This window comes from Petromyzon marinus, chromosome 37, assembly GCF_048934315.1.
Source record: "Petromyzon marinus isolate PM22_M1 ecotype Great Lakes invasive population chromosome 37, UKy_Petmar_22M1.pri1.0, whole genome shotgun sequence".
NCBI classification, from domain to species: domain Eukaryota; kingdom Metazoa; phylum Chordata; class Hyperoartia; order Petromyzontiformes; family Petromyzontidae; genus Petromyzon; species Petromyzon marinus.
In genome coordinates, this window is record NC_133703.1 from 10,096,760 (window position 1) to 10,110,894 (window position 14,135).

General features: G+C 45.4%; 1 protein-coding gene across 1 annotated transcript; it reads left to right on the forward strand.

Annotated features, from left to right (window-relative positions):
- The first annotated feature begins 8,363 nt into the window (after window positions 1–8,363).
- LOC142930161 (uncharacterized) lies at window positions 8,364–11,966 on the forward strand. Its single transcript, XM_076072282.1, has 2 exons — window positions 8,364–10,114; window positions 10,187–11,966. Exons 1-2 carry the CDS (start codon window positions 8,364–8,366, stop codon window positions 10,842–10,844), a joined length of 2,409 nt encoding a protein of 802 aa, XP_075928397.1. The 3' UTR covers window positions 10,845–11,966.
- Window positions 11,967–14,135: the final 2,169 nt, after the last annotated feature.

The window sequence follows — 14,135 nt, forward strand, 5'->3', positions numbered from 1 at the left end:
TACTGTAGTGTTGTGACCACGTGTATACTGTATACTACAGTACTATAGTGTTGTGACCACGTGTATACTGTTTACTATAGTACTATAGTGTTGGGACCACGTGTATACTGTTTACTACAGTACTATAGTGTTGTGACCACGTGTATACTGTTTCCTATAGTACTATAGTGTTGTGACCATGTGTATACTGTTTACTATAGTACTATAGTGTTGTGACCACGTCTATACTGTTTACTACAGTACTATAGTGTTGTGACCACGTGCATACTGTTTACTATAGTACTGTAGTGTTGTGACCACGTGTATACTGTATACTACAGTACTATAGTGTTGTGACCACGTGTATACTGTTTACTATAGTACTATAGTGTTGGGACCACGTGTATACTGTTTACTACAGTACTATAGTGTTGTGACCACGTGTATACTGTTTACTATAGTACTATAGTGTTGTGACCACGTGTATACTGTTTACTATAGTACTATAGTGTTGTGACCACGTGTATACTGTTTACTATAGTACTATAGTGTTGGGACCACGTGTATACTGTTTACTACAGTACTATAGTGTTGTGACCACGTGTATACTGTTTCCTATAGTACTATAGTGTTGTGACCATGTGTATACTGTTTACTATGGTACTATAGTGTTGTGACCACGTGTATACTGTTTACTACAGTACTATAGTGTTGAGACCAAGTGTATACTGTTTACTATAGTACTGTAGAGTTGTGACCACGTGTATACTGTTTACTATAGTACTATAGTGTTGGGACCACGTGTATACTGTTTACTACAGTACTATAGTGTTGTGACCACGTGTATACTGTTTACTATAGTACTATAGTGTTGTGACCACGTGTATACTGTTTACTATAGTACTATAATGTTGTGACCACGTGTATACTGTTTACTACAGTTCTATAGTGGTGTGACCACGCGTGTACTGTTTACTATAGTACTATAGTGTTGTGACCACGTGTATACTGTTTACTACAGTACTATAGTGTTGAGACCAAGTGTATACTGTTTACTATAGTACTGTAGAGTTGTGACCACGTGTATACTGTTTACTATAGTACTATAGTGTTGGGACCACGTGTATACTGTTTACTACAGTACTACAGTGTTGTGACCACGTGTATACTGTTTACTACAGTACTATAGTGTTGTGACTACGTGTATACTGTTTACTATAGTACTATAGTGTTGGGACCACGTGTATACTGTTTACTACAGTACTATAGTGTTGTGACCACGTGTATACTGTTTACTATAGTACTATAGTTTTGTGACCACGTCTATACTGTTTACTATAGTACTATAGTCTTGTGACCACGTGTATACTGTTTACTATAGTACTATAATGTTGTGACCACGTGTATACTGTTTACTACAGTTCTATAGTGGTGTGACCACGCGTGTACTGTTTACTATAGTACTATAGTGTTGTGACCACGTGTACACTGTTTGCTACAGTACTATAGTGTTGTGACCACGTGTGTAATTTTTACTACAGTACTATAGTGTTGTGATCACGTGTGTAATGTTTACTACAGTACTATAGTGTTGTGACCACGTGTATACTGTTTACTACAGTACTATAGTGTTGTGACCACGTGTATACTGTTTACTATAGTACTATAGTGTGACCACGTGTATACTGTTTACTACAGTACTATAGTGTTGTGACCACGTCTATACTGTTTACTATAGTACTATAGTGTTGTGACCACGTGTATACTGTTTACTACAGTTCTATAGTGGTGTGACCACGTGTGTACTGTTTACTATAGTACTATAGTGTTGTGACCACGTGTACACTGTTTGCTACAGTACTATAGTGTTGTGACCACGTGTGTAATGTTTACTACAGTACTATAGTGTTGTGATCACGTGTGTAATGTTTACTACAGTACTATAGTGTTGTGACCACGTGTATACTGTTTACTACAGTACTATAGTGTTGTGACCACGTGTATACTGTTTACTATAGTACTATAGTGTGACCACGTGTATACTGTTTACTACAGTACTATAGTGTTGTGACCACGTGTATACTGTTTACTACAGTACTATAGTGTTGTGACCACGTGTATACTGTTTACTACAGTACTATAGTGTTGTGACCACGTGTATACTGTTTACTACAGTACTATAGTGTTGTGACCACGTGTATACTGTTTACTAGAGTACTATAGTGTTGTGACCACGTCTATACTGTTTACTACAGTACTATAGTGTTGTGACCACGTGTATACTGTTTACTATAGTACTATAGTGTTGTGACCACGTGTATATTGTTTACTACAGTACTATAGTGTTGTGACCACGTGTATACTGTTTACTATAGTACTATAGTGTTGTGACCACGTGTTTACTGTTTACTATAGTACTATAGTGTTGTGACCACGTGTACACTGTTTACTACAGTACTATAGTGTTGTGACCACGTGTGTAATGTTTACTACATTACTATAGTGTTGGGACCACGTGTATACTGTTTACTACAGTACTATAGTGTTGTGACCACGTGTATACTGTTTCCTATAGTACTATAGTGTTGTGACCATGTGTATACTGTTTACTATAGTACTATAGTGTTGTGACCACGTGTATACTGTTTACTACAGTACTATGGTGTTGTGACCACGTGTATACTGTTTACTATAGTACTATAGTGTTGTGACCATGTGTATACTGTTTACTATAGTACTATAGTGTTGTGACCACGTCTATACTGTTTACTACAGTACTATAGTGTTGTGACCACGTGCATACTGTTTACTATAGTACTGTAGTGTTGTGACCACGTGTATACTGTATACTACAGTTCTATAGTGGTGTGACCACGTGTGTACTGTTTACTATAGTACTATAGTGTTGTGACCACGTGTACACTGTTTGCTACAGTACTATAGTGTTGTGACCACGTGTGTAATGTTTACTACAGTACTATAGTGTTGTGATCACGTGTGTAATGTTTACTACAGTACTATAGTGTTGTGACCACGTGTATACTGTTTACTACAGTACTATAGTGTTGTGACCACGTGTATACTGTTTACTATAGTACTATAGTGTGACCACGTGTATACTGTTTACTACAGTACTATAGTGTTGTGACCACGTGTATACTGTTTACTACAGTACTATAGTGTTGTGACCACGTGTATACTGTTTACTACAGTACTATAGTGTTGTGACCACGTGTATACTGTTTACTACAGTACTATAGTGTTGTGACCACGTGTATACTGTTTACTACAGTACTATAGTGTTGTGACCACGTCTATACTGTTTACTACAGTACTATAGTGTTGTGACCACGTGTATACTGTTTACTATAGTACTATAGTGTTGTGACCACGTGTATATTGTTTACTACAGTACTATAGTGTTGTGACCACGTGTATACTGTTTACTATAGTACTATAGTGTTGTGACCACGTGTTTACTGTTTACTATAGTACTATAGTGTTGTGACCACGTGTACACTGTTTACTACAGTACTATAGTGTTGTGACCACGTGTGTAATGTTTACTACATTACTATAGTGTTGGGACCACGTGTATACTGTTTACTACAGTACTATAGTGTTGTGACCACGTGTATACTGTTTCCTATAGTACTATAGTGTTGTGACCATGTGTATACTGTTTACTATAGTACTATAGTGTTGTGACCACGTGTATACTGTTTACTACAGTACTATGGTGTTGTGACCACGTGTATACTGTTTACTATAGTACTATAGTGTTGTGACCATGTGTATACTGTTTACTATAGTACTATAGTGTTGTGACCACGTCTATACTGTTTACTACAGTACTATAGTGTTGTGACCACGTGCATACTGTTTACTATAGTACTGTAGTGTTGTGACCACGTGTATACTGTATACTACAGTACTATAGTGTTGTGACCACGTGTATACTGTTTACTATAGTACTATAGTGTTGGGACCACGTGTATACTGTTTACTACAGTACTATAGTGTTGTGACCACGTGTATACTGTTTGCTATAGTACTATAGTGTTGTGACCATGTGTATACTGTTTACTATAGTACTATAGTGTTGTGACCACGTCTATACTGTTTACTACAGTACTATAGTATTGTGACCACGTGCATACTGTTTACTATAGTACTGTAGTGTTGTGACCACGTGTATACTGTATACTACAGTACTATAGTCTTGTGACCACGTGTATACTGTTTACTATAGTACTATAGTGTTGGGACCACGTGTATACTGTTTACTACAGTACTATAGTGTTGTGACCACGTGTATACTGTTTCCTATAGTACTATAGTGTTGTGACCATGTGTATACTGTTTACTATAGTACTATAGTGTTGTGACCACGTCTATACTGTTTACTACAGTACTATAGTGTTGTGACCACGTGCATACTGTTTACTATAGTACTGTAGTGTTGTGACCACGTGTATACTGTATACTACAGTACTATAGTCTTGTGACCACGTGTATACTGTTTACTATAGTACTATAGTGTTGGGACCACGTGTATACTGTTTACTACAGTACTATAGTGTTGTGATCACGTGTGTAATGTTTACTACAGTACTATAGTGTTGTGACCACGTGTATACTGTTTACTACAGTACTATAGTGTTGTGACCACGTGTATACTGTTTACTATAGTACTATAGTGTGACCACGTGTATACTGTTTACTACAGTACTATAGTGTTGTGACCACGTGTATACTGTTTACTACAGTACTATAGTGTTGTGACCACGTGTATACTGTTTACTACAGTACTATAGTGTTGTGACCACGTGTATACTGTTTACTACAGTACTATAGTGTTGTGACCACGTGTATACTGTTTACTACAGTACTATAGTGTTGTGACCACGTCTATACTGTTTACTACAGTACTATAGTGTTGTGACCACGTGTATACTGTTTACTATAGTACTATAGTGTTGTGACCACGTGTATATTGTTTACTACAGTACTATAGTGTTGTGACCACGTGTATACTGTTTACTATAGTACTATAGTGTTGTGACCACGTGTTTACTGTTTACTATAGTACTATAGTGTTGTGACCACGTGTACACTGTTTACTACAGTACTATAGTGTTGTGACCACGTGTGTAATGTTTACTACATTACTATAGTGTTGGGACCACGTGTATACTGTTTACTACAGTACTATAGTGTTGTGACCACGTGTATACTGTTTCCTATAGTACTATAGTGTTGTGACCATGTGTATACTGTTTACTATAGTACTATAGTGTTGTGACCACGTGTATACTGTTTACTACAGTACTATGGTGTTGTGACCACGTGTATACTGTTTACTATAGTACTATAGTGTTGTGACCATGTGTATACTGTTTACTATAGTACTATAGTGTTGTGACCACGTCTATACTGTTTACTACAGTACTATAGTGTTGGGACCACGTGTATACTGTTTACTACAGTACTATAGTGTTGTGATCACGTGTGTAATGTTTACTACAGTACTATAGTGTTGTGACCACGTGTATACTGTTTACTACAGTACTATAGTGTTGTGACCACGTGTATACTGTTTACTATAGTACTATAGTGTGACCACGTGTATACTGTTTACTACAGTACTATAGTGTTGTGACCACGTGTATACTGTTTACTACAGTACTATAGTGTTGTGACCACGTGTATACTGTTTACTACAGTACTATAGTGTTGTGACCACGTGTATACTGTTTACTACAGTACTATAGTGTTGTGACCACGTGTATACTGTTTACTACAGTACTATAGTGTTGTGACCACGTCTATACTGTTTACTACAGTACTATAGTGTTGTGACCACGTGTATACTGTTTACTATAGTACTATAGTGTTGTGACCACGTGTATATTGTTTACTACAGTACTATAGTGTTGTGACCACGTGTATACTGTTTACTATAGTACTATAGTGTTGTGACCACGTGTTTACTGTTTACTATAGTACTATAGTGTTGTGACCACGTGTACACTGTTTACTACAGTACTATAGTGTTGTGACCACGTGTGTAATGTTTACTACATTACTATAGTGTTGGGACCACGTGTATACTGTTTACTACAGTACTATAGTGTTGTGACCACGTGTATACTGTTTCCTATAGTACTATAGTGTTGTGACCATGTGTATACTGTTTACTATAGTACTATAGTGTTGTGACCACGTGTATACTGTTTACTACAGTACTATGGTGTTGTGACCACGTGTATACTGTTTACTATAGTACTATAGTGTTGTGACCATGTGTATACTGTTTACTATAGTACTATAGTGTTGTGACCACGTCTATACTGTTTACTACAGTACTATAGTGTTGTGACCACGTGCATACTGTTTACTATAGTACTGTAGTGTTGTGACCACGTGTATACTGTATACTACAGTACTATAGTGTTGTGACCACGTGTATACTGTTTACTATAGTACTATAGTGTTGGGACCACGTGTATACTGTTTACTACAGTACTATAGTGTTGTGACCACGTGTATACTGTTTACTACAGTACTATAGTGTTGTGACCACGTGTATACTGTTTACTATAGTACTATAGTGTTGTGACCACGTGTATACTGTTTACTATAGTACTATAGTGTTGTGACCACGTGTATACTGTTTACTATAGTACTATAGTGTTGTGACCACGTGTATACTGTTTACTACAGTACTATAGTGTTGTGACCAAGTGTATACTGTTTACTATAGTACTGTAGTGTTGTGACCACGTGTATACTGTTTACTATAGTACTATAGTGTTGGGACCACGTGTATACTGTTTACTATAGTACTATAGTGTTGGGACCACGTGTATACTGTTTACTACAGTACTATAGTGTTGTGACCACGTGTATACTGTTTACTATAGTACTATAGTATTGTGACCACGTCTATACTGTTTACTATAGTACTATAGTGTTGTGACCACGTGTATACTGTTTACTATAGTACTATAATGTTGTGACCACATGTATACTGTTTACTACAGTACTATAGTGGTGTGACCACGTGTGTACTGTTTACTATAGTACTATAGTGTTGTGACCACGTGTACACTGTTTGCTACAGTACTATAGTGTTGTGACCACGTGTGTAATGTTTACTACAGTACTATAGTGTTGTGATCACGTGTGTAATGTTTACTACAGTACTATAGTGTTGTGACCACGTGTATACTGTTTACTACAGTACTATAGTGTTGTGACCACGTGTGTACTGTTTACTATAGTACTATAGTGTGACCACGTGTATACTGTTTACTACAGTACTATAGTGTTGTGACCACGTGTATACTCTTTACTACAGTACTATAGTGTTGTGACCAAGTGTGTACTGTTTACTACAGTACTATAGTGTTGTGACCACGTGTATACTGTTTACTATAGTACTGTAGTGTTGTGACCACGTGTATACTGTATTTGCTATAGTACTATAGTGTTGTGACCACGTGTATACTGTTTACTACAGTACTATAGTGTTGTGACCACGTGTGTACTGTTTACTACAGTACTATAGTGTTGTGACCACGTGTATACTGTTTACTATAGTACTATAGTGTTGTGACCACGTGTATACTGCGGGATTGTGGGTAATCGTCTCCCATGCTCGGTCTCAGTCGGTGTGCCTCACTCGTATAGTCAACATCCGTGCGAACCTATCTTGTTTACTATAGTACTATAGTGTTGTGACCACGTGTATACTGTTTACTACAGTACTGTAGTGTTGTGAATACGTGTGTGTGCGTAAAGCATTTTTTTATTTTGTGTCCATGTGTAGTGACTGTTCTTTAGTAACTGTACTGCAAGTGAAAGTCGTCCTACACAATAACCATCCTCTATCTCGTCTCCCTCACACCAGCCACGATTAAATGTAATTAATAAATTTGATTACTTTATATTAAATAATAAAAATATAAAAAGGTATTTTGTATTAATATTTTTTATATGAATACGGTATTTTTGGTTTGTGGAACGAATCATCTGAGTTTCCATTATTTCTTATGGGGGAAATTCGCTTTGATATACGAGTGCTTTGGATTAAGAGCACGTTTCCAGAAGGAATTATGCTCGCAATCCAAGGTTTCACTTTATTAGTTATTTTTCTATCTACGTGATTTTACCGAAAGATACCAAAGAGTATGCTGTTGTTAGTTTAAATGTTTGGTAAGTAAGACTTAGTCTGTGCTGCTCTTCAGTTGCCTGGATGAAAAGTGGCCCAAGTTTTTCCCAATCCTGGCCTCCTGGCTCAAAAACGTAAAAAACAAACTCGCAAGTCTGTCCCCAGGGTCACAACGCACTCACAGACACGGAGCAGGGAGATTCAGCTAATGACGCCGTTGATGTTTTTCGTAACTTTTGCAGAGAGCGATGAGAATGAGGATGAGGACCGGAAGGAGGAAGATTTCCCGGGCGCTGCAGAGAAAGAAAGGTGGAGGTCTCGGCCGAGCACCGAGTCCCTGGGCTCGTATGGCCGCGGCGCGGAGACGAAAGCGGCGGGCGCAGGGGAGGGGAAACAGCCCCGGCACCAAGCAGAGCTGTGCTCCTCACCTGAAGAATCCAGCTCCACTCAGGCCATCGCTCCCACTGGGGCCATCGCCTCCACCTCCACTCGGGCCATTGCCTCCATCTCTACTCAGGCCATCGCCTCCCCCACTGATATCAACTCCACCTCCAATGCTTACATCGCCTCCACCTCCACTCGGGCCATCGCCTCCACCTCCACTCGGGCCATCGCCTCCACCTCCACTCGGGCCATCGCCTCCACCTCCACTCGGGCCATTGCCTCCATCTCTACTCGGGCCATCGCCTCCACCGCTGCCATCGCCTCCCCCGCTGCCATCGCCTCCACCTCCACTCAGGCCATCGCCTCCATCTCTACTCAGGCCATCGCCTCCCCCACTGATATCAACTCCACCTCCAATGCTTCCATCGCCTCCACCTCCACTCGGGCCATCGCCTCCACCTCCACTCGGGCCATCGTCTCCACCTCCACTCGGGCCATCGCCTCCACCTCCACTCGGGCCATCGCCTCCACCTCCACTCGGGCCATTGCCTCCATCTCTACTCGGGCCATCGCCTCCACCGCTGCCATCGCCTCCCCCGCTGCCATCGCCTCCACCTCCACTCAGGCCATCGTCTCCATCTCTACTCAGGCCATCGCCTCCCCCACTGATATCAACTCCACCTCCACTGCTTCCATCGCCTCCACCTCCACTCAGGCCATCGCCTCCACCTCCACTCGGGCCATCTTCTCCACCTCCACTCGGGCCATCGCCTCCACCTCTACTCAGGCCATCGCCTCCACCTCCACTCAGGCCATCGCCTCCACCTCTACTCAGGCCATCGCCTCCACCTCCACTCAGGCAATCGCCTCTACCTCCACTCGGGCCATCGCCTCCACCTCTACTCAGGCCATCGCCTCCACCTCTACTCAGGCCATCGCCTCCATCTCTACTCAGGCCATCGCCTCCACCTCTACTCATGCCATCGTCTCCACCTCAACTCAGGCCATCGCCTCCACCTCTACTCAGGCCATCGCCTCCACCTCCACTCAGGACATCGTCTCCATCTCTACTCAGGCCATCGCCTCCCCCACTGATATCAACTCCACCTCCACTGCTTCCATCGCCTCCACCTCCACTCAGGCCATCGCCTCCACCTCCACTCGGGCCATCTTCTCCACCTCCACTCGGGCCATCGCCTCCACCTCTACTCAGGCCATCGCCTCCACCTCCACTCAGGACATCGTCTCCATCTCTACTCAGGCCATCGCCTCCCCCACTGATATCAACTCCACCTCCACTGCTTCCATCGCCTCCACCTCTACTCAGGCCATCGCCTCCACCTCCACTCAGGCAATCGCCTCTACCTCCACTCATGCCATCGTCTCAACCTCAACTCATGCCATCGTCTCCACCTCAACTCAGGCCATCGCCTCCACCTCTACTCAGGCCATCGCCTCCACCTCCACTCAGGACATCGTCTCCATCTCTACTCAGGCCATCGCCTCCCCCACTGATATCAACTCCACCTCCACTGCTTCCATCGCCTCCACCTCTACTCAGGCCATCGCCTCCACCTCCACTCAGGCAATCGCCTCTACCTCCACTCATGCCATCGTCTCAACCTCAACTCAGGCCATCGCCTCCACCTCCACTCAGGCCATCGCCTCCACCTCTACTCAGGCCATCGCCTCCATCTCTACTCAGGCCATCGCCACCACCTCTACTCATGCCATCGTCTCCACCTCAACTCAGGCCATCGCCTCTACCTCTACTCAGGCCATCGCCTCCACCTCTACTCAGGCCATCGTCTCCACCTCTACTCAGGCAATCGCCTCCACCTCCACTCGGGCCATCGCCTCCACCTCTACTCAGGCCATCGCCTCCATCTCCACTCAGGCAATCGCCTCCACCTCCACTCGGGCCATCGCCTCCACCTCTACTCGGGCCATCGCCTCCACCTCTACTCAGGCCATCGTCTCCACCTCAACTCAGGCCATCGCCTCCACCTCTACTCAGGCCATCGCCTCTACCTCTACTCAGGCCATCGCCTCCATCTCTACTCAGGACATCGCCCCCACTGCTGCCATCGCCTACACCTCCAATCGGGCCATCGGCTCCACTGCTGCCATCGCCTCCATCTCTACTCAGGCCATTGCCTCCACCACTGATATCAACTCTACCCCCACTGCTGACATCGACTCCACCTTCACTCCTGCCATTGCCTCAACCTTCACTTCTGCCATCGCCTCCACTGCCACTATCGCCACCACCGCCACTCGCACCATCACCTCCACCCATGAGTAATCAAGCTAACCCCCAGGATTGGGAGCTCCCTGCTTTCCACCTGCCTCCACCTCCACCAGAGCCCTGGGCTCCTCCACCCCACCGTGATACCAGACCGGGCCCGGCACACGAGTCTTTTGCTCCCTGTTCTTCACGGCAGCGTTACCGCAAGTCCCGCAACAGCCGCCTTCCTCCCCGCCTCCGCAAACCTCCTCTCGAATCCTCAACTCCACTGCTGCCATCGCCTCCATCTCTACTCAGGCCATTGCCTCCACCACTGATATCAACTCTACCCCCACTGCTGACATCGACTCCACCTTCACTCCTGCCATTGCCTCAACCTCCACTTCTGCCATCGCTTCCACTGCCACTATCGCCACCACCGCCACTCGCACCATCACCTCCACCCATGAGTAATCAAGCTAAACCCCAGGATTGGGAGCTCCCTGCTTTCCACCTGCCTCCACCTCCACCAGAGCCCTGGGTTCCTCCACGCCACCGTGATACCAGACCGGGCCCGGCACACGAGTCTTTTGCTCCCTATTCTTCACGGCAGCATTACCGCAAGTCCCGCAACAGCCGCCTTCCTCCCCGCCTCCGCAAACCTCCTCTCGAATCCTCAACTCCATCCGCATTGATTCGTCCCATCCACCCGGACCGAGAGCACCTTCCCCCCGGCCTCGCTCCACCTGCAGGGCAGCGGATCCCCCCCCAGCCCAGGTGCAACGGCCGGGGTCCCGCGTACGGAGTCCCAGGTGCCCCTTCTGCCTGGCACTACTCCCACGAGTCGCGCTTCACGCGGCGTCCCGCCCTCCTCCCCACGCCTCCACCGGATCAGTGGATTCCTCCCCACCTTCGTCCCAGCCGAGCGGCTCCTGTTCCACACTGGGCCACCCGTCCCACTTTTGTTCCGTGCCGCTCCACAGATTTCCATGACAGACATCATCATCCGCCCCTTGTCCAACCCACACCACTGCATCACCATAGCCCGGCGACATTCACGGACTGCTCACACACGTGACTCCTGCTGGTCGGGTGACCGTGATGAACTATATGTGTCGCGTTGATGGCCATGTGATGGACATTGCTTTGAGTGGCAGAGCAGGTGGTTGTCATGATTAATACATTTGTGTTGTTATTGGACACTGCAGTGTGCGTGTGAGTTGCTGTGCGGTGCAACAGAGCACGTATTTGGTGTCGATCTTCGCGTGTGTGTGATTGTGTGGAGCGGTAGTGTCATGGTTAACGCTACACCGCGCTTCGAAACCCAGGTTTGACCCGAGTTAGCTTTCCGCACACGGCCACAGCCGGTGCAAGCAGTTGCGCAACTCGGTTGCACACAACTGAAGTCACTCTACACGTGGAAGTCTCTGCAACCAATTTGCTTGGCGATTGGTGGCCAGAACCACGAGCGATCCACACAGCACAGGGTGCTGGTCAGTCTGACCAACCACCCATTTCACCTGACTTTCCACAAAATCACCATTAATGTTCCTTTCCCAGGCAGTGACACCAACTCTGCCAAAGTGTGTTAGGAACTAATGCTGTGTATGTTCGGCAGAAACTCTGCACGATTCTGCTGATAAGACACTTAATTTCGAAACCATTTGAGAATGTCGTATTTATAATAAACGTGCACCATTTTTTAGCTGCTTGCCGCCCCTGTACATAGTACCTCTGTATTGATTACAAGTCCTGTGTGCTCACCATTGTACCATGGCATGTGCCTAGGTGGCACTACCGGATGGCTCCCATCCATAGCTGCCAGGCCATCGGCCAGCGCGATAAATATTCGACGCCAACCAACAAATATTTATTCCCACGAGGGGTGACGGGAACCGAACCAGGGATGTCCAGAGCAATCAACTCGTTAATGCGGGAGACCTGAATAGTTCCCGGCGCGTGACACAGTAACGCTGTTCGGCTGGCGACAGCACTCTGCTGCCGTATGCAACAACACACTCCACCCCGTTGACAACCTGGGACAGAACCGCGCCAATGCTGGTGTTGGTTGCGTCAGTATCAAGGACGCACGGCATGGCAAAGTCAGAGTAGCGGAGGGGAATTGCGAAGCGCAACAAATGCGGCTTCCTCCTCCCCCCAATGAAACCTCTGACCCATAACCGTCAAGGCGTGGAGAGGTTTTGCGAAGGTAGCGAACCCAGTGACAAACCGGCGATAATAAGACGCAAAACCAATAAAACTCTGCACCTGCATCATCAACGTGGGGGTCGGCCACGTCCGAACACACGTGGTTTTGTCGGGATCTATCGCAATGCCCGATTTACTGACAATATGACCGAGATACCGCACGGATTTCTGAAGGGGGTAACACTTCTGCGGCTTGAATTTGAGATGGGCCGCTCGCATTTTAAGAAAGACAGCGCGTAACCAATCAAGATGTTCTTTGAACGTACGGCTGAAGACGATGACATCGTCGAGGTATTGTAAGCATGAGTCCCATTGAAGTCCAGCCAGCACCAGCTCCATCAGTCATTGGAACGTAGCCGGTGCTGCGTGGAGTCCCATGGGAAGCTGATTTAATTCAAACAGGCCTTGAGGTGTTCGAAAAGCCGTTTGGGTTTAGAGGCCTCATTTAGTGGCAAATGCCAAAATCCGGACAGGAGATCAAGGGTGGAGAAGTTCTGTGCTCCCGCCAGAGCGTCCAGGGAATCGTCCATCCGAGGGAGAGGATACGCGTCAGCCACCGATATCTTATGAAGCTTCCTAAAGTCGACACACAACTGCAAGCTACCATCGTGCTTCTTAATGTGGTGGGTAATTGTCAGGCGTAATACGCCGCCACCACTACTGGAAAATATGTAGCTGCAGTCAGGGCCCAACAGGCGGAAATAGCGGGTCCGGCCTGTACCAAGTAGGACTCGTAGGTAAGGCAATTTGGAGGGCGGTTTGGAACCGGAGGTGGACACCCCAGGCCCCCAGTGGGGGCTGGGGGATTGCGCCGACATCCCCGGGGCCAGTGGGTCGTCGTCCTCTTCATCTGGAGACCTGGTACGTATTGTTCGCCTAGTCTCCATAATCTATAGTTAATTAACTAACGTTTGGCCACTTCCAACACCAGTTGTAGTGGGCTCAAATGGAGACTCAGGCTTCTATAGGAGACAACACGTTTATTTAACATTAACACGCTAAAACTAGATTCAAAGTTTTCGTGACTGCAGGAATTACTCTTTGGTTTTTTCGGTTAAGTCACGTTGACAGAAAAAAAATTAAATAATAGAATACGCCGTTTTTCTAGTGTCGCTCCTATAATTTTGTTGACGGACAAATGGGCACAATAGCTTAGTGTTT